This window comes from Protopterus annectens, chromosome 6.part1 (genome assembly GCF_019279795.1).
Source record: "Protopterus annectens isolate FY-2018-M chromosome 6.part1, PAN1.0, whole genome shotgun sequence".
NCBI lineage: Eukaryota > Metazoa > Chordata > Ceratodontiformes > Protopteridae > Protopterus > Protopterus annectens.
Genome location: NC_056738.1, coordinates 183,547,587 through 183,575,578, shown reverse-complemented (window position 1 = coordinate 183,575,578; position 27,992 = coordinate 183,547,587). Strand labels below are relative to the sequence as shown.

Genomic DNA, 27,992 nt, shown 5'->3' with positions numbered 1-27,992 from the left:
TTAAAGTGAAAACTAGTTTCCTGAGAGGGCTAACAATCTTAAATGCTCCCTTTTGATGGAAGCTCTAACAGAATGAGTCTTGGCACAGCTGAATGTGAAGGGAAGATACCGATAAGCAAAGTTATCCAGTACATTATATATTTACTCTCCTTGCCTCCATAAAGGAAAACATGCCCAGACACCAAGTAACTTGATCTGTCCAGTACATAGAACTAACCATGATAAAGATGAAACACATCCTCTGAGAAACATGTTAGAATACTTCCTAATTTCACGTTTTCTGTCTACTTATTTGATGGTATACAGAGTCCAACGTATGCATATACACACACAAAATACAAGCCAATTTCTATTACTCACTTCAGGCAAATCCAACAAAAATATTTAAATCATAATGAATAAAAAGATGTGTATGCTCACCCAATATCTTGGCTTGAAAATATAAGTTGGAACCCTCCACTCCCACTCTGGCAGCCCATGTGCCAAGCACAGCTTCTAAGCAATATATAGCTCGCAGCTCAGGCAAGCAGGAAGTGGTTGTTGGGTGGGGGTGAGGTGATATCCAATTCTGTGAAAGTATTAAGCTACATAAGCCATAGGCTTATGACGTAGGTGTAAGGGTCGCAGAAACCAAAATAAAAGAATACTGTTTGCTATTGCCTCCTTGTTTACACTGCATACCTCTTACTAAGCATTTTGCCTTCCAGATCTGTGGCCGGACAAATTTTTAACTCTGCTTCACTGAAAAATATCTTGCATTACAATACCTTGCAAAGCATGTATAGCTAGGTAACTTTATCTCTACCCTATAATGTAATTACCTGGAACTCACTGTACATGTCCTTGCTAAAATTGCTTTGAAGGCAGGACAACTATATAGAGCATACAATGTAACATCAGAATTTAATATCCCTCAATGTATGCTTACCCACCACATCCATCCTTTCAGCAGTGACATTCTTCAGAGTTACGGTTTCTGTAGGTTCCGACTTTTCTGACAGTGTTTCATATTAATGGATATTTGACCTTGACTGAAAAACTTGTGTGATCAGCAATCTCCCTGACAGAAAATGCATGAAATCTGAGAGAGCAAAAGCAGTTTCTGGATATCCCTTTGCACATCGTACTGGTTGACAAGGATGTTCCTGAAGACTTAGTAGTGTTAAGAACATGGGTGGAAAGTGGAACCTGGCACACACCATGAATAACAAGGTATAAATGTTAATTTTTTTGCCCAACAAGGATACATGTCCTACCTTCACATGTTACAAGTTTACAGGTGCATACAACTAATGTGCAAGCACATTCATGAAGAACATACCCAAACACACACACACACACGGGGGGGGGGGGGGCACAAATGTGCCACCTCTGGAGAAAGAAGCAACTATGTTAAATAAAATACGTCAAGTAGATAAGCAAGAATAGCTCTGGTCAAAGGTGGGTGGCTTGTTGTATTCCTAACTAGTCAGGAATTACAAGTATGACAATTTTGAAGTGCCTTTTTGTTGCAACCCCTTGCATGCCAGTCATCAGCTCCCTTTGGCCTAGGAGATCATTTGTTCCTCAGTGGGGCCAGAGCCATCACTGGCCCAATTCATTTCCAAGTGAGGTGAGGGCTTGTCATCCAGGCAGACATCAGGTCTCTCTCCCCAGGAGCATCTTACAACTCTTAAAAGCTTCTAAGGGATACTAGAGCTGTCAGTCTATGAGGCAGAGCATGAGAGTTTCCCCTCATGACTACCCTCTGATCTATGGGGCTACATCATGGCAACACATCCTTTTGACCTAGAGTTTCTGGTCTGCACTATCACAGCTTCCACTGGATGTCATCTAAGGAGTGAGCTAGGCCACCTCCCTCCACCAGGATTGGTGAGCCACATGCAGCTCACTTCCAGCTTCCTGTCACCAAGTCCTCCAGCTCCTGTGCCAGCTAATCGAACACTGGTCATCTGGGTCACAGTTAGGACTTTATCCCTCTATGCCATAGGGGGTTCAAGTTTGTCACCATTAGCAAAGCAGAGAGACTGTACATACAAAAATCATAAGGGTACAGGTAGGTGTGTGTGTAGTAACACAATGGGACTTGTATGTGCAAATCCCAAAAGTCAAGTTACACTCATGCTTATATAACTATTCCCTCACCCATCCATTCACACAATTACAGTCTAAAGAGAGTTAAAAATATTTTATCATTTTGTACCATCCAGGTGCCTTATGTAAACTTTGAAAAGCTGCTGTAAAATAATGCCAGACATTTTATAGCAAAGATACATTTCCTTCCCAGCCACCAAAGGGCTGTTCTGCTTCAAGTAACAAGTGCCAGGCATTAACATTTTGAGGTAGTTCATAACTGCTTTATTTGTTGAGCATAACATTATGGTAGCATAACCTGACAATGAGAATTTTTACTATGACATCAACATTGTAAGTTCCTGTTTGTAATCTGTCATTTCTTTTTATTTTCCTCCTTAAACTCACTACTGAAAGAGGATAAACCATTCTATAAAATATGGCACTTCTACTGGTTTACATGTCAACGGAGAAAATTATTTCAAAGTAAAACTTGATTGAACTATCTGGTTATACTGGTGATGAAAACAGTTTGATGAATTTGCAAGGGCAAATCAGTCTTACCCAAACTCTCATTAAAAAACACTAACTCACTATGCTAGCTACATCAAAACAGTCCAACTCAAAATGATAAAATGCTTCTAAAAACAGAAGAGTCACAATTCATTTTACTTAATCAAGCAAACAAAGACTTATTAGATAAGGTTTTCAAAACAAAGTGGTACAAAAATACATGGACAAGTACATTTCTAACTGCTGCTAAATGCTTGTATTTCAGAACTCACTACTGCTAGACCAAAAAAAAAAGCTAAAAGGAACTGGAAATAATTCTTAGCCTTCTAAACTAACTTTGGCTAAGAATCTGAATGTTCAAGCACCAGCAGCAGAATATCTGAAAACCCTCCTACAGTTCATCACACACAAAAAATACAATTACCATAAAAACAGCAACCATGTCACATCTCCCCCCACAAAAAAACACATACAGTATACATTTAGAACATTCCCAGTGGTCCCAGAGCATCACTCAAAAGCAATCTTTCTGAAGTCAATACGAGGTTGAATATGTGCCAAGAATTCCTTTTAAGCTCTTGGATGGTGAACATTCCACATATTCCAAAGCAGTACATCACAAAAACAAATATGTCTACTAAATAAATGTAGTTATAAAATACAGCATTAAAATTCAATTTTTTGAAACCTCTGGGTAAAACTCAGCAAATGCTGGTTAATGCATTCCTGCAGTTTCTAACACGCAGACTTAAATAGCATTTGATAACAAAGTAACTCTAACATTATATTTCATTAACAGCTGTACTGCAGATGAAAAAAATTGCTCTATAAAATAGGAAGTTTTGTACGGTGTGTTTTGATTTTTTTTTTTTTTACTTCATCTCATTTCACACAAGTCCACACCTTTGAAAAGATGTCACATGGTGACCAAGGATTTTGCGTACAGCAGCCAACCATTTTTATTTATTTAATTTGGTAATCTCACTGGGCAAACACTCTTATCAGGGGTGACCTAAGAGCACTGTCTGGTTAACTATGCAGCTCAGTCACATACTAAATGGAGACCAATTAAATCCAGGACCATTCCTTAATCCTCTGTGCTACACTACTGAAGGAAAGGAAGACAAATAACATTTTGGGCAAACAAAAATTCATGTCTTCATCTTTGAAGACATTTAATTTGGGGTTCCCGTACTACAACTCACTGACAACTTAAGACAGTTAACTTACAAAATAGCCAAAAATACATCTTTGAGACCATGGTGTCCTCTTTATCGGCAGTTAAAGACATGTCTACTACTATTGATGTTGAAGGTGCACTGGTACCACCAATACAGTCTCTTAGCAGGCTGCAGTTATGAAGATATTGGCGCAGGCTGTCCTTAATGACAATATAAATCAAAAACAGTCCTTTTGCACCAGATCTGGAACAGAGTGGAAATGCACATGGTAAGGGTTAATTCCCAGCTCCAAGAGTTCCTAATTCAGTCTGATGGGGAAAGGCATTAATTTTTTTTGAACGTTCCCTCTGGTGGCAGCTGCATCTTTACAATTTGTACAGTAGTTTCCATTTTCTAGTCGCATAGCACCTGTAAAAAGTGCATCTTTGACTCGATCACTGCCAATTCGGAGGCAGTTTTAGATCCATGAGATAGTACAGTACCATTAAACATCTGTAGACAGCAGTACATTCTGTTTGTAGTTTAACCCTTCTGACAGCTGTTGCACACTTCCCTTTTAATGAAATATAATAAAAGCCTGACAGTTTAGTTGGTTGCTCACAGACAGAATATAACATTTAGTGGGAAGTGCACTTGCGTGTCTTATTATATGTCATATTAAATTAAATCACGTGGTTATTTTAAATGTAACAAAAAAAAAATCTTAACAGCATTTATACTTTTTTAGGTTAAATAAAACCCTCGAGTAGTTAGCACTGAGGATTAAGACTCACAAACTGCTTCCTGTAAGTCCAGGGTACACAGTACGAGTCCTTCTATATACATTTGCATGCCGTGTGACCCCAAGCAAGTCCTGACAATGCCCTAGTTTAGGGACACTTGTGTCCACTGTAATAAATGTATAAAAACAGCAAGCCTATGAACATCGAAGTAGAACTTGTACATATTTTTGCTCAGGACAGTGTAATCATTTCTTCGCATCAAATCTGTTAGTTCTCTGAATGATGCCTTTACTGGTGAAAAATTATGCCTTTACATAAACCTTTCTTACGATGTCTCTAGTCTTACTTTACAGGTGCTTTCTATTTCCACCATTTCCTTAAAAAGTATCAGTTTGCCATCACTGATTAAATAAAGTGCAGTCTCTCTGTTACACAAAGGCACAATTTCATACAGAAAGTAAACTGAACTGTTCAGATGCAACTCTTACTCCATGTTTTCAGCAGATTATGGATCTGAACAGGTTCACTAAGCTTCAGCATTTGACACGTACAGTTATTCAGAGAGACTGCAGCACAAATTGCATCCTTCCATTTCTGTTCTGCCTTTAGTGGTAACACCATGGTCTTTACAGGGTACTGCATGAATATGGATAGTCGTTAACACAAAGATCAAAACCTTTGTAAAGGTTTTAGGTACATTCTGCATTTTAAAACCTTTAGCTGCTGCAAGTTCAGTCTGATGTAGTGCTTTCCAAATTATCTTCAAGCAATAATGCAGATAAAAGCTTGCTGTTGTGGGATGACTAAGTATTTACAATAAATATGTGCAAAATAAGTACACACTCATCCAACTCTTCAGAAGAAATCGGTGATCAGGCTACTTCAAGGTACACTATATGAACTGCATAGGTTTAGGGAGACGGAAAAGAATCCACATAACCCACAGAATGTTTTGTTAATGCTGGCTGTTACAGTAGCAAGACATCTGCAAACACTTAATGTGATCCAGTGGAAGGTGGTTCCACTTTAACTCCCACTAGGGTGGGAAGGATTTGGTCACAAGTTCCTGCTGAAGATAATTTTGTACTGTGTCGAGAAGCAACAGCAGGGCGGATCAGAGGTGGTGGTGGTGGATGGTTTACAGAAGGTCTTGCCTGAAGTAAACGACCATGCTGCAATGGAGGAGGCTGACGATGTAAAGTAGGAGTGGTAGGTAGAGTTGGTCTGAGCAAAGGTGGAGGCTGAGACAAGGTCACAGACGTAGGAATGGTTACTGACGTGGGTATAGACTGTGAAGTAGTAGTAGGGGCTCCTGCATTCTGGACCTGTTTAAAAAAAAAAGTAATGAGTTGAATTACTACAATGTCATTTTGGATACAGTCAAGATAATCATCTCTTTCAGTCTTTTTTTTTGCTTTATTTTTACTAATTCAATAAGTACTACTTGCAAGGAAGGTCCAAATTAATCAAATACATGCAATCTTACAGGGATGAATTGAAACAGTTCACAAATTGCCCTCCTCCCTTCTTAGGGGGTAACAGCATTCAGTTGTTTATAGTTCTATCTGCCATCAGACTTCAGAATAGTTTGCTTATACATAATATTCTGTAGTAAATGTATGCGCCCGGAAATTAAAACTTCATCACAATAATAAACTCAAATCTCTATGTAAAACAATTTCCAGTAAAAATTACTTTTTTAATCCAAAGTACAAGTTGCCTAGAATATTGTTGTGGTGATACCCATTCAAGTGCAAAAAATAATCTCTGCAATATTAAATACATAAAAAAAATGTTGAACCATTTGTTGCTAAACTGGATAACCAAATGTCAATGCTTGCTTTCATGTAATACAAAGGAATTTTGTTAGATTAACTGACCAAATTACTTTGATGCTGTACAACATGTAACAATGTGTGGGAATCAAACCTAATATCGGAAAGGCATTCATCTGAAAGTTGTCACCTTAGTTGTAAACATAGCACTACCTGCAGATTTATGAACTAAAATAATTAAACTGGTAAAAAATAGATATGCGACTTACACTGGATTTGAAGTTTCTAAACTCTATTGCATTTAAAATGTTGGATTACTAATTTAATGTAAACTACAGAATGCATTCCAAGTCATGAAAAATGTCAGTTGGCTTTGCCATGCAGTGGGATGAAACCCTGGCTGCAAACGAGATTAACTGGCATCAATTAGTCAATCAGGCTACATAGCAGTTGGATGAAGAGTGTGGCAGTGAATGGTTGATGCCAGCTCACCCATCCTGCTGCATTGAGATAGCAAGGTCAGTTGATAAACCACAATCAGCATGTGCTTACTAAGCTGCACATGCAGCAGCTGCAATTGAGAAAGTACAGTTGGTGTAACTAAAGTTACCCCAACAGCAGACATTTTAGTTATCACTACTGCAACAGCCTCAGCTATATGTGTTATAGCCTGCAAGGATATGACAGCTGGCTAGCTTTCAAAGCTTCAGGTCAACTTCTTTGTGCCCAGTCAACTGAAGCTGAGCCGATTAAAACAGGTATGGGCACCAAGCCCTTCAGAGTTTTCATGCCAATAGAGAGGGAGTTTGAGTTTAGAAAGGGCAATGCTGGGAAAAACAAACACCCTGGCATAAATGCACCAAAAAAACAAGAGGGAGGGAGTGGTTACTGCGGCAGTGATCATTCAAACATCTACTGTTATGGCGACCATTTACACAACTGTACAATGTTCATCATACTGATCAATTCTGCAAAAGCCTTTGGTATATAGGTTCACAGATTAGTACTAGGCTAACTGCCCTTGCGAGCCATTTTAAGCCTAGCCAATTATCCCTTGTGAGACTCAAACCCTGCACCTTGTGTTTGTAAGGCAAACACCTTAACCATTAGGCCACCCTCCCAACCCCCTTGGGTAGATTACCCTAGCTTTGGGAGGTGGAAAGGTCCAGGAGTCCCTGGAGAATGGTACTAGCAAAGCCTGATCTAGACCTAGAAAAGGAATCAAGCTTGTAACACCTTGTAAACATATGTATAGAGGACCAAATTGCTGTTTCTAGAATACTTCTACAATCCAACCTTTTCCAAAAAGTCCTAGATGAAGCAAAGGCCCTGATAGGATCAAAATTTGGAAACAGCCCGTTTTGACATAGGTTGTTCCTTCTTACCTTCTCAAGAAACAAACAAATGATACGAAGATCTGAATTAAGTTCTGACAAGATAGGGCCAGAGTTGTACATCCAATGAATGGAGTATCCTCTTTCACCTCATGCTTAGGTTCAGGAAAGAAAACAGGTAGCTGGACAGTTTGGCTTAAAGGAAACTCTACCACTTTAAGCATAAAAAGATTAGTTCATAAAGAAACCCTGTATCTGTGGAAAATAAGATGGGGTTAGCTTACCGCAAGAGCTTGAAACTCAGATGCTCATTTTCCATGTTACGAACCTCATGTCAGCCAGACTACTGATTGAAATGGAGTAAGCTAGCTTCTTTAACAAAATTAAGATCCCAAGGAGGGGCTACCAGTCTCAAAGGCCTCTTGTGCAAAAATCCCTTTTAAAAAAATTGACATGAGAATGCAGTGAAACAAGAGGATCCACGGGCAGACCTGTCAAAATAGCCGATAACTGAAATTTGACGGAAAATTAAAAAGGGGTAAAAAAACATGAAGGAATATTCCTACCCAAGGAAAGGAAAAGGCATCTGCCTTTTGGGCCTTCTTGCATGGCCTCCAGGAAAAGAATCTTGCCAGCTGAAAATTCAGAGAGGAGGCAGATAAGTTTACTTGGACAGATGGTCCAAATCTTATTCCCTGACCTAGTTTCCATTTGTGAGGGTCTCAGCTTGTCTGCCACACAATTTGGCTGACAGCAGGTAAGACGCCTGTAGAGTGACTGTGCTGTGAAGCTACACCCCAAGCTAACATGGCTAGTCTACAAAGGGGGTTCAACCTGTTTACCACTTGCTTGCACATGTACCACACAACTGTGGTACTGTCTACAACCTGAAGAGGTTCAGATAACCAAAGATGATTCAGAGAGTTGAGTACCCTGATTAGGGCCTCTCTTTTATAATTTATGTGCTTAAGTTTGTCCACTGTCCCACACATCTTGCACTTTTATCCCTCCTAAAACTGTTCCCAAAGCAAAGTCCAAGGTGTTTGTAGTAACTGCTCTGGAAGAGGGAGGGAGAAAAGGAAACCGGGAGTTAAGGAAATTTGCTGTCTCTAATCAATTTCGCTTCTGACAAACCCCAGCACTGGGATTCGAAAAGAAAGGATGTTGGTGCTGGGACCAAAACTACGTCAAATGCCACTGCATCTTTCTCATGGGAAGTTTTGCCTGGGGTATCGCGAGAATCGTAGATGCAATGAGACTCAAAATCCTGACGTATTCCCTCACAGTGTTCAATTCTGTGTGGAAAACATTAGAAACAGATCCAGATCTATATTTCCCCCTGTGGAAGAAAAGCTCTTAGAATTGAGGTGTCTAGCTGACACTCTAGGAACACAATCCTGTGTGAAGGAGTCAAAAAAGTCTAGAATGCTGTCTTGGAATCCAAGCTTGTGTAACAGATCTCTCAGCCAACTGATAGACTCCTGACACTGAAAAATCCCCTGCAAAGATAAGCAAGTTTTCTAAATACAGAAAAATGTTGATACCCTGTAGCCTGCAATGAGTTAAAACTTAAACTAGATACTCTGTGAACATTCTTGGTGCAGTAGACGGTCGAAAGAGTAATGCAGATAACTGATGTGATCCAGACATGTAAAACCTTAAGAAATGCCTGAATTATGGATGAATAGGAATGTGACAAGTATATTTTTAATCTAGTTTTACCAGGAAACTGAAACTTAAAGAGGAGGTAATAGGTTGTGAAGTGACAATTTTAAACTTGGGTCTATCAAACAGGTTTAGGAAAGATTGATCCACAACTAGTCAAGCATTTTCTTGCATCGCACTAAAAGAATTCTTGAATAAAAACCCTTTCCAACCTAGGAAGGAGGAACTGGATCATCACTCCTTGGGACAGCATATATTGAATGACTGAGAAAATAAAGGAGCCTGGTCAGGTGTATGAAGAAGTTACATACTCACCATAACGTTCCATCTGTATTGTCGATTTTTTCATCTCTCCTCAAATACAGGTTCCAGATCCAATCGAATCCGACTTGGCTGTTACTAAGCTAGTGGCAACCAAAAAAGCTCTTGTTGGATACCACCCCTTACCCACATTGCATCTATCCCTGTTACCTCAGATCTTGTTTACTATAATTAGTACCAGAAAAAAAATACAGAACCGAACTTAAGTCTGAAAATGTTTAAGGAGACCACTTCCGGAGTATTAGAGATAACACATCCTGAAATTTTGCTTCCCAGTCAACCAGAAAATCCAAAGGCAGGGGACTGGAGGGAGGGTATGCGAGGAAAGATGAAAAAATCGACAATACAGATGGAACGTTATGGTAAGTACATAACTTCTTTATCTGATATTGTCAATTTTTCATCTCTTCACATATGGGATAAAGTCCCCAGCTTCCTTTATCCTGGGTGAGCTCATGGAAGGATGCTCCTCAGAACCATCAAACCAAAGAAGGCTCTTCCCCAGGAGACTAAATCCAACTTGTGATGAGAGCTAAAGATATGATGGTTGGCCCATGTGGCCGCTGCACTAATCTCGTCCATGGAGGCATTAGTCTGAAAAACTGCGGATGTGGCCATAGTCCTGGTTGAATAGGTTTTGAAGGATATATACCTTTTGTGGTGTAAATAAAAGAAATGCAATCAGAAAGGAATCTTGATATGGTAACCTTATTCACTAAGACCTTTTGCTAGGGCCTAAAAAGGCAATGAACAACTGAGCTGCTTTCCGAAACTCTAGTTTTATGCAAATAGAAATATAACTTGTTTATGGACATCCAACAAATGAAGAACATACTCAACTTTGTTGCTGAAGTTAGGAGAGAAAACACGCAAACATATGGCTTGATTAATATTTGTTTGTGAGACTTTGGGCAGAAAGGAGGGGTTGGTATGCAGAGAGAGAGACTGTCTTTATGAAAAGTGAAGCATGGAGATTAGGAAGATGGAGCTTGAATTTCTGATATTCGTTTTGCAGATGTAATAGCCACTAGGAAAACAGTTTTCTAAGAGAGAGGAAAATAGTTTTTCCAAGACAGAAATTTAATATCACAAGTTCTGCAGGTTCAAATGGGAACTGAACAATTAGACATAGTACCAAATTAAGGTGTCATGGAGGACAGGGATCATTGGGAGGAGGTCTTAACAATGGAGTCCCTTTTAAGAAAGTTTTGCAAAATTTGTGGGAAGTGACAGTTAAGTTATCCTTCTCAATATGAACGTCTGAAATGACTAATTGTACTTTAATTGTAGAGGCAGATGCTCCATTATTAAAAAGGTGAGCTAGGAATTCTAGGACAGATGGAATAGGTGCTGTAAGGTGATCTACACTGTGCTGTTGAGCCCATATTACAAACCTCTTCCATTTACTCCTATAAAGTTTTTGAGTGGATGACTTATGAGATGACATCAAAACATATTAGACAGGTGAGGACAGCATGGGTTGTCTGGCAATCAAAGGAATTGGGGGAACCAAGCTGTCAGCTTGAGGCTGTGAAGGTTGGGATGAGTCATTCCTGTCAGGTGTGAGAGGAGGTCTGGAATGCGTTCCATGATCCAGGGTTCCTTCTGTAGACAAGGCCAGAGGAAAGGAAACCAGATTTGCAGAGGCCAATATTCAGTAACAAGGATTACTGTTCTCTTTAACTGGTTTGCTTTTTGAAGGAATTTGGAGATCAAGAGAACTGGGGGAAAGGCATACAATAGACTGGGAGGCCAATCATGCATGAGAGCATCCCTCAGGGATTTCCCCAGTGGTGGGATTAGGGAGAAGTATCTGTTGCATTTGCTGTTTAGGGGATAAGCAAAAAGATCGCAGGAAAACTGGCCTCATCTACGGAAAATATCCACCTCTACCTTCTGGTTGAGGGACCACTTCTGAGGCATGAGAATGGATCTGCTTAACGTTTCTGCTATCACGTTGGGCTTTCTAGGAATGTGTGTTATGAGAAAGTGGTTGGATGAGATTGTTCATTGCCACACTTGGAGGGCTTCTCGACAGAGGGTATGATCTGGTTCCTCCTTGCTTGTTTATGTACTAGACCACTGGCATGTTGTCTGACTGAATTGCCACTGTTCCCAGAGAAAGAGCAGTCTAGAATGCTTGCAACACCAGAAGCACTGGCCTCATCTCCAGAATGTTGATATGCAGATTTGCCTCGTCTGCAGACTAGGTTCCTTGGACTGTCTTCCCTAGGTAATGCCCCCACCCCCAACTCATCTAGGAGACAGCTGTGATCACCATGGCCTGTGGTTGACAGAAAACAAAGGGTCAACCTTGCATCAACTGCTCTGACTGAATATAGCATGAGGGGGTCCTTTTGCATGTGTCCTATGAGAATTTGGTGAAACATCGGATGATGGATAACTGACCACTGGGCAGCTAGAAGCCATTGTAGTATCTTCATGTAGAATCTGGCTAATGGAACTAATGCTATTGCTGCCACCACTGACCCTAAAGCTTGTAGAACATGACATGCAGCTACCTTCTTGTTTCAGATTTGTGTGTGTTTGATGCCTGATTGTCACCACTCTGGAGGGTGGGGTGGGGGGGTGGGGGAGTTTCGCAATCATCTTAGTATCCAATAGTACTCCTATGAACTCTAGTGTCTGTGAAGGGTCTGGGTGTGATTTCTGGTAATTTATCTTTATGCCTAGTTCTGTGCAGATTTGAAGAACACAGTCTCTCGCATAGATAAATAGATGCCTGGTCGGGGCGGATATCAGCCAGTTGTCTAAATAAGTAAACACCCAGAAGCCATGTTGTCTCAGGTGAGCCACATTTGGCGAACATTCTGGGGCGGTAATGAGACCAAACAGCAGCACTCTGAACTGATAACTGCCTCCCAACCAGAAGCATAGGTGTCTTCTTGGAGCGTCTGTCCATTTTGGTATGGTATTACGCATCCTGAAGATCTATACAGCACATCCAATTGTCCTGTTCCAGGAAGTATGGACTGATACACGACCATTCAACACTTTTGGAGTCGAATCAACTTGTTGAATCTTCTGAGATCCAGAATTGGTCTCCAGTCCCCTATTTTCACTGGGGGCTAAAAAGAAGCTTGAGTAAGTTCCGAATGCTTTCTGGTCTCAGGGGACCTCTTGGATGACTTTTTTGTAGCGGTTTTTGAATCTAAATGACTGCCTGATCCCTCTGACTGGGTGGAGCATATGGGATTTTTCTGTTTGAGGGGGGTTGCTGAGAAAACAGAATTTGGTAACCTCTGGATATTATCCTCTGCACCCATAAATTGAAAGTTATCTTTTGCCAGGCTCTCCCATGCAGGGATAAGTCGACCCCTGATGGCGTCCAGAGGGGGACAATCGGGCCTTTCAGGAGTGCTGAAAAGGTTTCCTGTAGAAAGACTAATGGGGACCCTTGGTTCTGTGGGCCTCCTCTGCCACGAGGGTGGCATCTTCCATTATTGTTTCCCCCTTTGCCTCTGGGAGAAAATCTCCATGTGTGTCCTGGTAAGAGCCCCGAGACTTCTTGAACCACATTTTTCTGCCACCTTACTGACCTTTAGGGTATAGACTCTGAGAAGCAGAAAAATGTATGCCTATAGCAGAAAAGGTCTTACCTTCTTTCTCACACCTGGAGAGAATATCTCTGACTTTGGGACAAAATAGGGATGAGCCGTCAAACAGGGTGTAGACAAACGAAGAATTAATAGGCTCACAAAATCGTACAGGCACATCCAGGCATGTCCCCTCATAGAGATGCCAGAACTAGTCACCCTACTCGCTCCTTCGGATGCGTGAAGCTCATGGAAAAGTTAGCTAGAGTGAAGGATCGCTGACTGGGAAGCTACCTTTTCCCGTGCTCCCTTAGCTACCATTCCTTCAAGAGAATCTGATAGTTCCTTGATCAGATCCCTTTGCAATCTGGTGAAATGAGAAAGTTCGTTCAGTGATCATAAGGTTGCTGAAGAGAAAACTCGCTTCCTGCATCTATCATCTTGGAATCCTTAGCAGGAGAATTAATAGTGGGGCTTGGCTCTGAACGCTCCATCTTGGTTGCTGCCACTGCCACGACCATGGCAATTACTGCAACTCCTTCAATCGAGAAGGCCTTACCAGATGGGGCAGTAATTATTTTCTTCAGTCTTCGGGGAATAGACCCGATGGAATCCAAGGTCTCCCACGCCTGCCGAGAGATCAAACCTATGAGCTTCACTAGTGAGTGGAGTCACCCAGCAGGTAGATGGCGGAGAACTAAAGGTCACCGGGTACACCAACTCCTCAGGTTAAGGGTTACTGGACTGCCAGCCACCTGTTTCAGAATCTCCCCGAAGGAGACCATGGGTATCCTTCTTCCTCACTGAGGTCAGTGTCTTCCGTGACCAACCCCACTGTGGAGTCCAAATGCTTCCCCCTTGCAAAGTCTCTTCTGAGGGACCTCCTCAGTGAGGTACTCTGGGAAGATATTAGAAGAGCTAGGGGTACCTTGATGGGTATCCTGGCGCCTGAGGTCCTGTTGTCCCAGTGGAACATCCTGGTCAGAAATGCACTGGGAATCCTGATGGGATAGAGGATCACAGGTGGCAAATTACCTTTTAGATGCGGTGGCAGGTATAGTCCTCTCCAAAGCCCAAAGGCAGACTATTCCTGAGTGGAGGAGTGGCTCTAACAAGTCATGCTTGCAGGTCAGGGCCTCCTTCAGCCCAGAAGACAGCTTGCCCGGTTTAAAAGCCTTCACTGAGCTCGCCTGCGCAGAAGCCCCGAGATGCATCAACTGCTCGGATAGTCTGGGGGTCGAACGCACTTGTGGACTGCAAAGTTCCCTATGGATTTGGGAGCTCTCCAGCTCCGAAAAGGCCAATGAGTTCAGAGAAAAGGTCTGATCTGAAGAGACATACCTTTGGATCAGACCTGAAAGCCATCGGGCTTATAGGGCTCAGAAGCTTGCCCCGAAGTCGGAGGAGTAAGTGGGGGAGTAGAAGGCTTGAAAAGGCCTGGATCTGTGTGGGTTGAGGCTGAGGAGGGGGACTTAGTAATGCCCTGCGGCCACAAGATCTGTGCTAAATGTTTTACATAGTCTTCAATAAGGCTCCTGGTTGAACAGGAAGAGGACACAGATGGGGACTTAGGTATGGATAAGAAGGGAGATGGTACCCTCAAAGGGACTGAGTCTATGGTCGGGGAGTAACAAGTTTTCAGAAGTCTCAAGATTAGTTTGTAAGGACTTTTAGTAGGCTCCGATACCAAAGGATCTGATCTATACTCACCAGATAATGTCGGAGCCAAAGACACCGGATCCGGTCTGGTAGTGGTTGGTGGCGAAGGCTCCGGTCGAGTCACAGATTCAGTGGACTTTGACATTTTAGTTTTTAGCTCCAATGGGTCTGTCAGAGCCGAGGGAGGGCTCTTTCCCTTGTCACTACTTTTTGAAGACAGGAAAGAAGCAGGGCTCGAATGAGCAGATTTCAATTGGGGGGGGGGGGGTCAAAGACTTGTGCTGACTACCAGAAATGGCCTCTTCAAAAGCACACAGTAGCATTCCCCTTAGAATGAGCTTATTTTTCCTTTCAACTAAAGCTCTATGGTTGAAGGAATGACAGATGGCACAATCCTCTTGTAAGTGAAGAGTCAGTAAACAGTAAATACACAGAAAGCGCAAGTCACTAAATGGAATCTTATGGCTTCACTTTGTTCATTTTCTAAATCCTGTTGGCTTATCCTGCTTCTCCACCATGAAGTCAACAAAAAAGATAAAGAATACAAGAGAACAAACACACACATGTACTCACTACTAACAAAACAAACAGAGAAAGGGGGAAAAAAGATTTTTCTTTTATTTTTTGGACAGAGAGAGGAGAAAAAGAAAACTACTAACAATAGTAGTCAAGAATACCTTTAAAGTTAAAGGGGGTAACCTATAAAAAAAAAAAAAAGGTTACTAGTGGGGGAAAAAGGGAGAGACGGGAAAGTAACAAAAAAAGCAGTTACTGCAGAAAAAAGATTTCAGACAACGGGGAGAGAGAAAGGACTAAATATTCAAAAAACGAGAGAGAAAATATCTTATAAAAGTAACCTGAGAATCCAAGAGCAAGATGGTCGGACCACATCTTCGTGAAACAGCAAACAAGATCTGAGGTAACAGGTACAGATGCATTGTGGGTAAGGAGGTATCCAAGAGCTTTTTTGCTTGCCACGAGTTTAGTAACGGCCAAGTCGGATCGGATCCAGAACCCACATGTGAGGGCGAGATAAAAATTGACATTACCAGATGAAGGATTTCCTCCCGCTGCCACATTTGACCATGATGAATAATCCCCTCCCCTCCATTTCTTCTTAAACGTCTGTTTACCAGCTTTTTGTTGTGACTTTTTATTTTGCCAAAATTGGATGAGGAGTGAGACTCCCTCAGAAAATTTGGAAAGAGAAAGCTGAAAAAAATCCTCCAGCAACTTACTAAATTCCATCACACTTTTTGATAGCCTCTGCAGCAGAGGAAAGTACAGTTGTGTACACTTACCATAAATGTAGATGTTGGAGTGTATTCACTGTCATCACATTTGGGTTATCTGCTTGCAGTAGTCCTCAGTCGGCCTGATTATCAAAGTCTTGGGTCCTGCGTCGGTTGCTGTCTCATCTTCCGTGACGTCAGGTAATCAGGGGTATAAAGCATGCAGCCGACGCCATTACATCAGTTTAACGTGCCCCAGATGTCAGGTGCCCCCCTTAATGGGAAGCAGTTTTTTATATATACACACATGCATATATATATATATATATATATATATATATATATATATATATATATATATATACATACATATATATATACACACATACATATATATATATATATATATATATATATATATATATATATATATATATATATATACACACACACACACACACACATACAAGGTTATACCTCCAACAAAAAAGCAAATAAACCAAAAAGCTTTTAAGTATAGTAGAGGAGAATAGAGGTATAGCCAAAAGAAGTTGAGGCTGGAGGGAGGGTAACCAGGACTGCAACAGTGAATACACTCGAACATCTACATTTATGGTAAGTGTACACAGCTGTACTATGTTCATCGTGTTTCACTGTTGCAGTCATCACATTTGGGTAGATTCCTAAAGCTAAGAATGGGAGGAGGAATGTAAACAGCCTTAGGTTCATAGGTTCATACTAGGCTATCTGCCCTAGGGTATTTATAAGCCTAGCCAGAATGTGTTTGGCTTTCGCCACCCATTTTAAATTTATTTTGCTATGCCCTTTTTCGAGGTTAGTATACTGTGCCTCTGTCTAACAGTGACACAGAAGTGATACCCGGGGTAAACCTACAATCTCCCATCCACTCATCAAGATTCCTCTTGAAGAGAGTCAATAAGGGACTCTGCCTAACCTGGACTGGGATTTTATTCCAGAGTGAAGGAAGCCTCTGGGTTATGAATCTGTCCCTCCAGCATGTCCCATTTATTTCAGTGCTGAGGTTCAAGTCTCTCGAGCGCGTAGCTCAATGGGATTTGGATTTTCTGAGGTGCAGCATGTCCATTAATTCCGGGTTGGACATGGCTTTATACGTCAGGCACAGATCGCCTCTGAACAGGCGGTATGCCACTGAGTAGAGCTGGAGTTTATTTAACCGGGCAGCATATGGCATCTGTTTGAGCCCTTTGATCCTCTTGGTGAGGTACTTTTGGGGTCTTTCCAGTTGCTGCAGGTGTCTGGTAAGGTACATCCCAAAAGGGGCATTGTACTCAATTATGGGCCTGATGAGGGATGAGTAAAGAGGAATGATGACCTCCCCTGATTTAGATGTGAATCCCTTCATGATTAGGTGGGCTATATAAAATGTTTTTCTAACCACTTTGGCCACGTGGTTGTCAAATGAGAGATTGCTATCAACTTGGGTCCCCAGGTCCCTAATTACTTCTTCTGTACTTAATGGATGACTACCTATGTGGTAATTTGTGGGCACTTTGTTTTTGCCAAAGGGGGATGACTATACACTTTTTGGCATTTAGCTTGAGGCCATAGCTCTGGCACCAGTTGTCTGTTTCTATGAGGCCCTTTTGGAGGATGCTTGTGTCGGCTGGAGAGTCGATTATGGCGCCCAGTTTGCAGTCATCTGCGAACTTGGTCAGCCACAGTCCTTCCGTGTTGGCCTGTACCTCCGAGAAATATATACCGAACAAGAGAGGTCCCAGGACTGAGCCTTGTGGGACACCACTTGTAACTGGTTTGAAGTCTGACATGGCTCCAGCAATTCTAACCATGTGGGTTCTGTCCTTGAGCCAGTTTGCAATCCATCTAGTGACATAGGGGTTTATATTTAAGCTGGTGAGCTTATTTATAATGCCCGAGTGGGGTATTGTATCGAAGGCTTTTGCGAGGTCTAGGTAGGCTGTGTGGTCCACCTTCCCCTCGTCAATGGCCTTGGTGACTGTTTCAAAGAAATCAACCAGGTTTAAGAGGCAGGATCTGCCCTTAAAGCCGAACTGGGTAGGATCCAGTGTCTGTAGGTCCCCAATATCTTTATTTATGAGGTCCATGATGATCCTTTCCATAACTTTGCAGACCAAGCTAGTCAGGCTTATGGGGCGATAGTTTCCAGGATCCGTTGAGGCACCACCTTTATGGAGAGGGACCACTGTTGCTGTACGCCACTCTTTGGGCACATATCCTGTATTAAGGCTGAAATTGAACAGTAGTTTTATGTTTGGGTTTAGCTCTTCTTGGAGTTCATGTAGGATGCAGCCCAGGACACCGTCTGTTCCCATTGATGCTGTGTTTTTTGCTTTGGAGAGGGTGGCTCTTACCTGAGCATCTGAGATGTCAGGGGGGCAGCACTCTGCTGGGATAGATATTTGCCCTTTTGGTGGGGAGGGTGGGGGGAGTTTGCGCTGAACTTGTCGGCTAGGATGTTGGCAATGTCTGTGGGTTCCGTGTATTTTTTTGTCATTTTGGACTAATTCTGAGCATATCTGAGAATTACCACCCAGGTTCCTAACATAACTAAAGAAATCCTTGTGATTATCCTTCGTGTCCTGTGCAATTTTTCTCTCGAAGCTGGCCTTAGACAATTTTATAAGTGCCCGTAGTTTTTTGCTAATACTGATCAGTGATGCCTTCCCTTTTTGGGATTTTGCTCCATCATTTAGTAGCTTCCTCCTTCTGTTGTATAGTTTGTTTATGGCTGGGGTCCACCAGACAGGACGTCTGCCTTTGGAGGATTGGGTCTTGGTTTTATTTGGGATCGCATGATCCATGCATTCCTTTAGGTGTTCATAGAATGCGTTTATAAAGGATTCTGCAGTCTGGGCCATATTTTCCACAGCCCGGGGGCTTTGAAGGATTCCACCTCGGTTTTGAGGAGTGTGAAATTTGCTTTAGAGAAGTTTTTCACTGTGGTTTTCTGGGCAGAGGGTGGGGTCGGGATGTGAATAGCCAGTGAGATTAGTTTATGGTCTGATCTTACCAGTGAGGGATACACTTCTGGTCTGGAGCATAGAGTCCCCATGTTGGTGATGATCAGGTCCTGTATGTTTTCCCCTCTTGTAGGAGTGGTAACAAGTTGTTCCATAGCATTTGAGTTTATAAATTCTAGGAACCTTTGGGCTAGGGTGCTGGAGCTAGAGTAATGCTCCCAGTCTATGTTTGGGTAGTTGAAGTCGCCCAATATAATGGTGTTTGGAGAGACCTTCATATTTTCCAGTATTCTCAGGAAGGCTGAGTGGGGTTCCTGGGTTTGGGAGGGTGGTCTGCAGCAGGCTATAAACTGGAAGGCAGTTTTACCCACTGTTAGTTGCACATGGATAGTCTCTGATGCTTCGTGCTTTGCCACCAACCTGGAGGTGTGGGTATCTTTGATGAATATCGATACTCCCCCTCCTTTTGTGGTTCGGTCCAAGTTTTGGGGCCGAAAAGCATGGTATGAGGTATAACCTGGTAGTGCTGGGGTGCTCTCGGGAGCCCTGAACCAGGTTACTGTTACTGCACAGATATCGATGTTCCCCATGCTAAGGAGAGTTTCGAGTGCGTGCATCTTGAGGTCTAGACTTCTGGCGTTGAGTAGCATTACTCAGTTTCTTATACCTTGTGATACCTATGGAGGTGGGTTTGTCTTTTGAGCCTTGCCTAAAAAAGGCACTATGGGGGTAGCAAGAGCCTTTGCCAATATCCGAAAGCCCAGGGGTGACAGGTGCAAGCCGTCCCTAGCGAAGCATCGTGGCTTGTCGAGCATATCATCCCAAGCTGACAGGCATTGGATCCCCTTTGAATGACACCAGTACTTAAGCCAATTGTTGAAATTGATCATCTTGTCTTCATATAGGAGCAGCTATAAGGCCCTGCAAGACTGCAGTGGCAAAGCAAGCTCTGGATTTAGAGAAAATTGGCAAATGGTAATGCTTGGTGAAAGTATGTACATAACTCCAGGTAGCAGCTTCTAGGATGTCTCTGGTAGGGACACCTCTGAGAAAGGCTGTAGAAGTAGATGCCGCCCTGGTTGAAGGGGGTCTAATCCCCTGTGGGATAGGTTTTCCATTGTGCTTATAGCAAAAATGAATGCAATGGCCTATCCATTTAGAAATGGTTTTCTTTGAAATAGCCTTCCCCTTCTCCCCTGCAACAAATGCCACCAGCGGTTGTTCAGATTTCCTTTGAGGTTTAGTCCTGTCCAAGTAAAATCTAAGTTGTCTGTGCGCATCTAAGGAGTGCAGTATCCGTTCCCCTTTGTTCTGTGGATTAGAAAAGAAGGTTGGCAAATGAATGGACTGATTAAGAGCCTGGATACCACCTTGGGCATGAAAGAGGGATTGGTCCTGAGGGACACCCTGTCCGCATGAATGATGAAAGGCTCCACTGCCATAAGGGCCTGTAATTCAGATACCCTTCTTCCTGAAGTAATTGCTAAAAGGAAAGCTGTTTTCCAAGAAAGGAATTTTAACTCTGCAGTTGCAGCTGGCTCAAAAGGAGGAAGAGTGAGTTTTTCCAATACAAAATTAAGGTCCCAAGTTGGAGCTGGTGCTCTCCTGGGTGGTCTTAAATTTTTGGCCCCTCTGAGGAACTGCTTGAGCAATGGGTGAGAAAAGAGGAGTGGTTCTATGAGCTGAAATGGCTGAGGCGTGAATTTTGATGGAGGAAAAGGAAAGGCCCTTGTGAAGCATCTCAGTTAAGTATTGAAGAATCTGAGGTAAACTGGGCGCTGCTGTGCCCATCCCTTGGGCTTGGTTCCAGGCACAGAATCTCTTCAATTTTTCAGCATAAGATTTTCTATTACTAGGCCTCCTTGCCTCCCAATTGACATCCAACACTTGTTTACTGAGGGATGGTAACGGAGAGATGAAGTAATTAGCCAGGCTGCCAGGTTTAGGGTTTGAAGCTGGGGGTGCCAAATCTGGCTGCCCTGCTGAGACAACAGGGTAGGGGTCTGAGGTAGGTGCCATGGGGCCAGCTGTGACACTCTGCACGAGAGGGGGTACACCAGTGTTGGCTTGGCCAGTCTGGTGCAATCAGTATCATCCTTGGTTTGTCTTGTCTGATCTTTAATAGTACTTTGGAGAGGAGAGGCAGAGGAGGAAATGCATAAACGGATACATTTTTCCAGCTGAAGGACAGAGCATCCACTTTCCAAGCTTGTTTGTGGGGAGTCCTTATGCAGAATTTGTCCAATTGGTAGTTCTGGGGGGAAGCACACAGGTCTATATTTGGGATCTCCCATTTGATGATCAACATGTTGAAAATCTTTGGTTCCAGTTTCCACTCGTATGGGTCCATGAGATTTCTTCTTAGTTTATCTGCTAGTGTATTAAGTTTTCCTGGCAGGAATTGAGCTTGTAGATGCACTTGGTAACTCAAGGCTGTGTTCCACGGAGCCATGGCTAGTCTGCAGAGGGGGTAAGAATGGGTACCCCTCTGCTTGTTTATGTACCACATAACATTGGTGTTGTCCGTCTTTACCATTAATTGTCCTGGAAGAATGTGGTGCTTAAAGGCTGTCAGAGCATTCTGTACAGCTAACATTTCTCATTGATATGCAGGTGCATTTGACTTGGGTTACACATTTGCCCTGAATGCACTTCCCTGCCAGGTGAGCCCCCCATGCACAGTCTGCTGCGTCTGTTAGGGTTTGGGTGGCAGGGGGTAGAATGAATGGTAGTCCCTTGTTTTGGTGGCAGGCCTCTGCCCACCAAAGGAATTCCAACCGTAGACAAGGTATGATAAGAATCATTGATTCTAGATCCTGAGAATGTTGACACCACAGGCGTTTTAGATACCACTGTAGCTTCCTCACATGCAATCTTGCATACGGAATTAGTAGAATGCACGAGGCCATGAACCCCAAGGTTTGCAGTATTTGTTTTGCAGATAGCAGGGTTTTTGTGGCCACTAGTTTGAAGTTGTCAAATTAATTTCTTTGGCATGAGGAAAGCCATCTGGGAAGTTGTGTTCAAACTTGCTCCCAGGAATATAATTTGGTGATAGGGTACCAGATGTGATTTCTTTAATTTTATGGTGTACCCCAGACAAGTTACCACATTTTGTACAAATGCCAGATGATTCAGACGTTTGTCCTGGCTTTCTGCCTGAATTAGACAATCGTCCAGGTACGAGTATATTTGAATATTTCTTTGCCTACAAAATGCAATGACTGGAGCTAGGCACTTTGTGAATACCCTGGGCGCAGTAGATAAGCCAAAGGGCAGTGCAGAGAACTGATAGTGCACGCATCCTGCTTTGAAACGTAGGTATTTTCTGCAAGCTTCCCTGATTTGGATGTGCAAGTAGGCTTCCTTTAAATCCAGTGTTGCTAGCCAGGCATCTTTGCCTATCATGGGAAGCAACTAGTGAAGAGTTAGCATCTTGAATTTTGGAATCACCAAAAAGGTGTTTAGGATAGACAGGTCCAGGATAGGACGCCATGAGTTGTCTTTTCTGGGTACCAGGAAAAGTCTTGAGTAGAAACCTTGCCCCTTTTCCTCCTCTGGTACAGTCTGAATAGCCTTTAACCTTAAGAGAGAGAGGCCTCTGCCCACTGATTTGGGGGTAGATCTGGCCAACCATTTGGGGTTGGTAACGTGTGGAAGTGAAATCTATATCCTTGGGAAACTATGTTTAAAAACCCATTTGTCCTGGGTAATGAGTTCCCAGTTTTTTGCTTGCACAGCAATCTTTACCCCAAAATGAGCAGTCATTTGAGAAGTGCTTGGAAGATTTAAAGTTAAGTCATTGAGACAGCTTACCATAGGGGGGAGTCTTCTACTCCCTGATTTGGAAGTGGGAGCCACCCACTGCTTAGTCCTGTGCGTACCGTGGGACTGAAGCCTAGCTGTTCTGCTGGATCTGGGTTTGAACTGAGATGGCCTAGAAGCAGGAGAGGACCAATTTTTGAGGTTCAATGCCTACTAAATATAGGAGGCTGCACTTGTAAGAAATCTTTAACAGTTTGCATAGATTTAGCTTTTTCCTCCACCTTTTTAAGAACTTCTTCAGCTTTGACACCAAGCAGGCGGTCCTGATTTAAGGGAGCATCCAGCAATTTAGTTTTAACATGATCTGGCAAAGATTGCTCCTTAAGCCAAGCATGACTTCTAATTACAAACCCGGTGACAGCAGCCCTACAAGATGCCTCTAGTGAATCAAAACCACATTGCAAAGTATGTTTTCCAACCTGTTCAGCTTCTGTTTAAGCAATCCATTAATACGCTGCTGATACTTTTAACATATGAAACTGGCAATTTAAGGCCCTGATGGCCAAGGTTGCAGAGGTGTATACCTTCTTACCCCATCTATCCAGGGCCCTGGAATCTCTATCAGAGGGGGTAGGATTTTTGGCAGTAGTAGCCTTAATGCCCTTGGGTCCCTGTGAAATGGTCTCAGGATCCGCAGTAGGATTTTTAAAGAGGAACTTGTGAGAATCAGGAACCTGTAATATTTATCAGGTTTTCTGGGAGCAGGAGGTAAGGAGTCAGGGGCCAAGCTAGATTCCAAAAATGCATCTTCAACAATGTCCAGCACAGGAGGGTTAGCTAAAGGCCTGTGTTGGGGCAAGATTAAGATCTAAGCCTCTTTTTAGAATCAGAGTAATCCTGGCTTTCACAGTGAAAATGCTCCCTAAGAGTATTATGAAAGGTTTCACCAAAAGAAAAATCCTCTGGGGGAGAAGCAGAGGGAATAGAGTCCTCTGCATCAGAACCCTCATAAGTAGATAAGGGTAAATCCTGGTCATCAGAAGAGACAAATTTCAGAATCATTGTCAGAAGTATCATAAGCAAATTCAGTCCTAGGTCTCAGAGAGGGAAGGTTGGCTTCCCCTGATTATAACCTTCCCCTGATTAAAGTAATAAGGTCTTCTGCCATTCTTATCATTTGTTTTTGAGGCATAGAGGCCTGACCATGCGGTCTGGGCGTCAGTTTCCTAGGCATGGTTCGAGTTTTAGGCCTAGAAGCAGAAGATGGCGTCAGTTTAATATACAAGTCAGTAGGCCTGAATATACCCTCAGAAGCCAGTGCCTGCACAGCAGCTTCGGACCCATCCAAGGTAGAGACATCCGCAGATTCCACAGTTGAAGCAACTAGCTTAGGAGAAGCGTCAGCAGCTTTGGACCTAGGCGGCCTGTCTCTGTCGTTATCCTTGCATTTTTTTGGAATGTAGGTAGTTGGGTGGCTTACCGAAGACATATCTGGATAACTGAACCAAGTACCAAAATATTTAGAAGCGAAAATGTACAGACGACGAACAGTTCGTGGATTAAATAAGGCACAAAACCGACAGCAAGGTATGTCGTGGTCAGGGTCTAGGCAAGGAACACAGTATGAATGAAAATCTTTATGGGGTATTTGCTTTCCACAAGAAATACAATTATTGACTTTTACTGACATTGGTTTAGAGAAAGAAACAGTTTCTCCAACGGGGTACTTAGCTTTAGTTGAAGACTTCGGTTCTGAAACTAGAAAACGAAAATTTCAGGAGTCGGCCGACCGGCAATTGCGAACTGCTTCTGCTTTGGGCACCGCATGGCAAGAAAGACTGATGTAATGGCATCGGCTGCATGCTTTATACCCCTGACTACCTGACGTCAATGAAGATGAGACAGCAACCGACGCAGGACCCAAGACTTTGATAATCAGGCCGACTAAGGGCTACTGTAAGCAGATAAACCAAGTGTGATGACTGCTACAGTGAAACACGAAGAACATCCAAAAGAATCTATGTAAAGGAGAATTTAAAATGTAATTTTACATATCTCGTAGGTTCGAAGAATGCAGCCAGGCAAACCTTCTTAAAACAATACCAGTGGCCACAGCCCTGGAAGAAACAAAACTGAGACACACACACACACGCTTGTACACAATGAGTCAACTTGTAAAACGGAAGAAACTAAATTATTTAAAACTGATTTTTCCTAACGAGGAGGAACTGCAGACCAAACACTCCTCTTACTTTCAGAATTAGTCAGAATAACCCAACTTATAAGCCTGACAATTCAAAATTTTGAAAAATCAAAGGTGAAGCAGCATACACTTTTTTCCATACTTATAAGTAACCTTTCTATCCTTGTCAGAAATGGTAATATTAGAATTAGCCACATGTTTAGCAGCAGAAGGATTAACTAAAACTATAGCTATCTGCTGGGTCAGGTTTGGGAAGACAACTTAAGAGCGAGGAACTTTACAAATATTACTTGCCTTTTTATGGGGAACATGCTGACCAATCAGGAAAATTGCAGGCAGGGATACACATCCTCCAGAGCTGACAAAACGAGACAAATGAGTGAAGGTCCTGGAAATTCCTTTTGTAACAGTTTGCAGTATTTTATCAGGGACTGAGAAACCTCAGTGTCCTCCCACTGAAAACACAACACATTCTTGAAACAGTCTTACAGAAAGAGAACCTCCCACAGAGAATCAGAAACTTTGGAGTCTGAATCTGAATCAGAAAATTATCTGTCCCTTTATCATCCTTGTCTAGAATCAGAATCTTGAAACTCTTCAGGAAAAGTTCTCTCTTTCTTTCACCAGAAACTATCTTACAAGGATCAATGGCCTGAATTAAACCCTAAGCCAGACCCAGTTTGTTACTCCTAAGAACATTTGAGGAGAGAGATACACATTTAGTTTTCTGTTTCTTTTTGACAGGAAAAATGTGGCCAACAGTATTAAAGGCAGCAGCAGCTTCCGTAGGGGAGGGCACAACATCCTGACTTAACAGGGATGTTTTCCTGGTTCTCTCTCCCAGGACTAACAAGTGGCTCTTCCTTGCCCACTTAAGGGGCCACAACAACTTAGATGCCAAGCTCAAGTTTGCCCTCCACATTCTGTGAAATACGAGGGCATGTTACCTAAAAGGACCTATGTTAAGAATCAAACTCTAATTTAGATCGTCCAGAGTTGAGGAAAAGTAGGTACAGTCCACAGTGGTTGCAGGTGCTACACAAGAGAGATTTCGGTTAAGAGATGTGTGGTCTGAGGAACAAGCTATGGCCACAGCACAAGTCACCCACCTGCAGCTGACTGCTAACCTGCTGTGGTGGCAAAGGCTGTTGGCTTAACTTTTCTTTTTGTGGTTGGAAGGACTGACCATGGGACTGGTAAGTTTTAGTCAATGATCAGGCTGAAAACAGTACTTCTTTCCTGACAGAAACAAGCAGCAAAAGCTGTTAAAAAATTACAGCCTTTAAAAGACACCTTCACAAAAAAACAGACAAAAAGCACTTTAAACTGTTTGCCAGCCACAAAAAGTAAAATAAATGAAAATTACGTACTTAACATAAAGAGAATTTATGTACGTACCATATTGTTCCATCTGTGTCGTCCATTTTCATTCATCCTCAACTCTTGGGTTTGGATCTAATCCTCAGATCCGACTCGGCCGCTTTTACCAGCTCATGATTCACTGAGCTCTCAAGCTCTTAACTTTCCCATAATGCCCTAGGCCCTCTCATACCGCAGATCTTGTTTTCTGCCTCTAAATCTGTACAGCAATAACAATGAATAAATTAAGATAACCTGCACAATTTTGGGACTCAAAAGTTGCTTTAGCATACTCGAGCTTCCAAAAGACAATAAGGAGGGGGTTGGTGGGAGGGTAGATCATGAAGAATGAAAATGGACAACATAGACGGAATGTTATGGTGAGTACATAACATCTTTATCTGATGTCAGTTTTCCCTCATTCCTCAACTCTTGGGACAGAGTTCCCAGCTACCTAAACTTCTAAGGAAGGATATTCCTGAGCACCACTGAACCTCATGCTGCTCTGCACCCCTAGAGACCGATCCAATTTGTAATGAGAATAAATATACGAGGATTAGTCCAAGTTGAGGCTGCACAAATACCATCTAAAGAAGATCTAAACAAAAAGGCTGAAGTAGTAGTAATGAATCTTGTGGAATGTGCAGAGGTTTGGGTAAGGATATCCCCAATTTATTATAAATAAAGGTAACAAATCAGTCAACCATCTAGTTAATGTTACTTTAGAGATTGATTTACCCAATTTTGGATCTAAAAAAGGATAGAAACAGTTCTGTTTTCCTAAAATCTTTTGTTCTATGTAAATAAAAACATAACTGTCTGAACATCCATTATGTGTAGCATATACTCTCCTTTGAAAGATCTGAAAAAGAGGACTGGAATATTGATAATTTGATTGATATTAGATTCTGACACAACCTTTGGAAGAAAAAGTGTTAGTTCTCAAGGGCACTATCTTTATTTTATTTGATTTTTATTTTACATTTGTTGACTGGGCTAGTCTAGCTGGATATATGTCCATTTTCAGTAGAGGCCCAGGGAGATAAGCTCCAAAACAGATTCACTAAAGTACACATCTACAGAAGTACATATATCAGATGCAATTACATTCATCATTACAAAGACAATATAAGTGGGTCATAGGTATATAGAACATTAAAAAAAAAAATACAAAATATTGACAAGACTTAGATGTTCAAAAGGATTAATAGCAGAACTTGTAGAATATAATTGTAGATAGGAAAGGAGGAATAAAAGGAAAGTAAAATTGAGTTAAAGGTGATTAAAAAATCAAGTAGTAAAGCATGTCCATTTTTAGTGAGTACACAAATAGGTAAGACTGTGTGGGAGAGATAGAACGGTAGTTGTTAAGAAGAGATTGCTGCAGAGATGTGAAGGTGGGGTTGAATCAAGTGGCGAGAGCATTGTTCAGTCAGGTTTAGTACAGGGGCACACCCAATGTGCTTTAAGGAAGAGCTTAAGTTTATTTTTAAACAGAGTTATAGAGGGAAGAATGGAAAGTTCAGAGGGAAGTAGGTTCCAGGTTTTCCCAACAGTGTTACAGAAGAGAGAGTCTCCAGCTCTATTGTTTGATTTATTGATATTTACAAGAAGTTTTTGAGAAGATCTTAGGGACTTCATGTTATTGTAGG

At 42.2% G+C, this 27,992-nt stretch overlaps 1 protein-coding gene across 1 annotated transcript in view; it reads right to left on the bottom strand.

The window, feature by feature from the left end:
* Window positions 1-2,335: 2,335 nt before the first annotated feature.
* LOC122805455 (REST corepressor 2-like) overlaps window positions 2,336-27,992 on the bottom strand; it is an 858,342-nt gene continuing 832,685 nt past the window's right edge. The window contains exon 8 of the mRNA XM_044075623.1: window positions 2,336-5,814. Within this exon, the coding sequence (XP_043931558.1) occupies window positions 5,485-5,814 (330 nt within the window). The 3' untranslated portion in view covers window positions 2,336-5,484. The remainder of the gene's footprint in view (window positions 5,815-27,992) is intronic.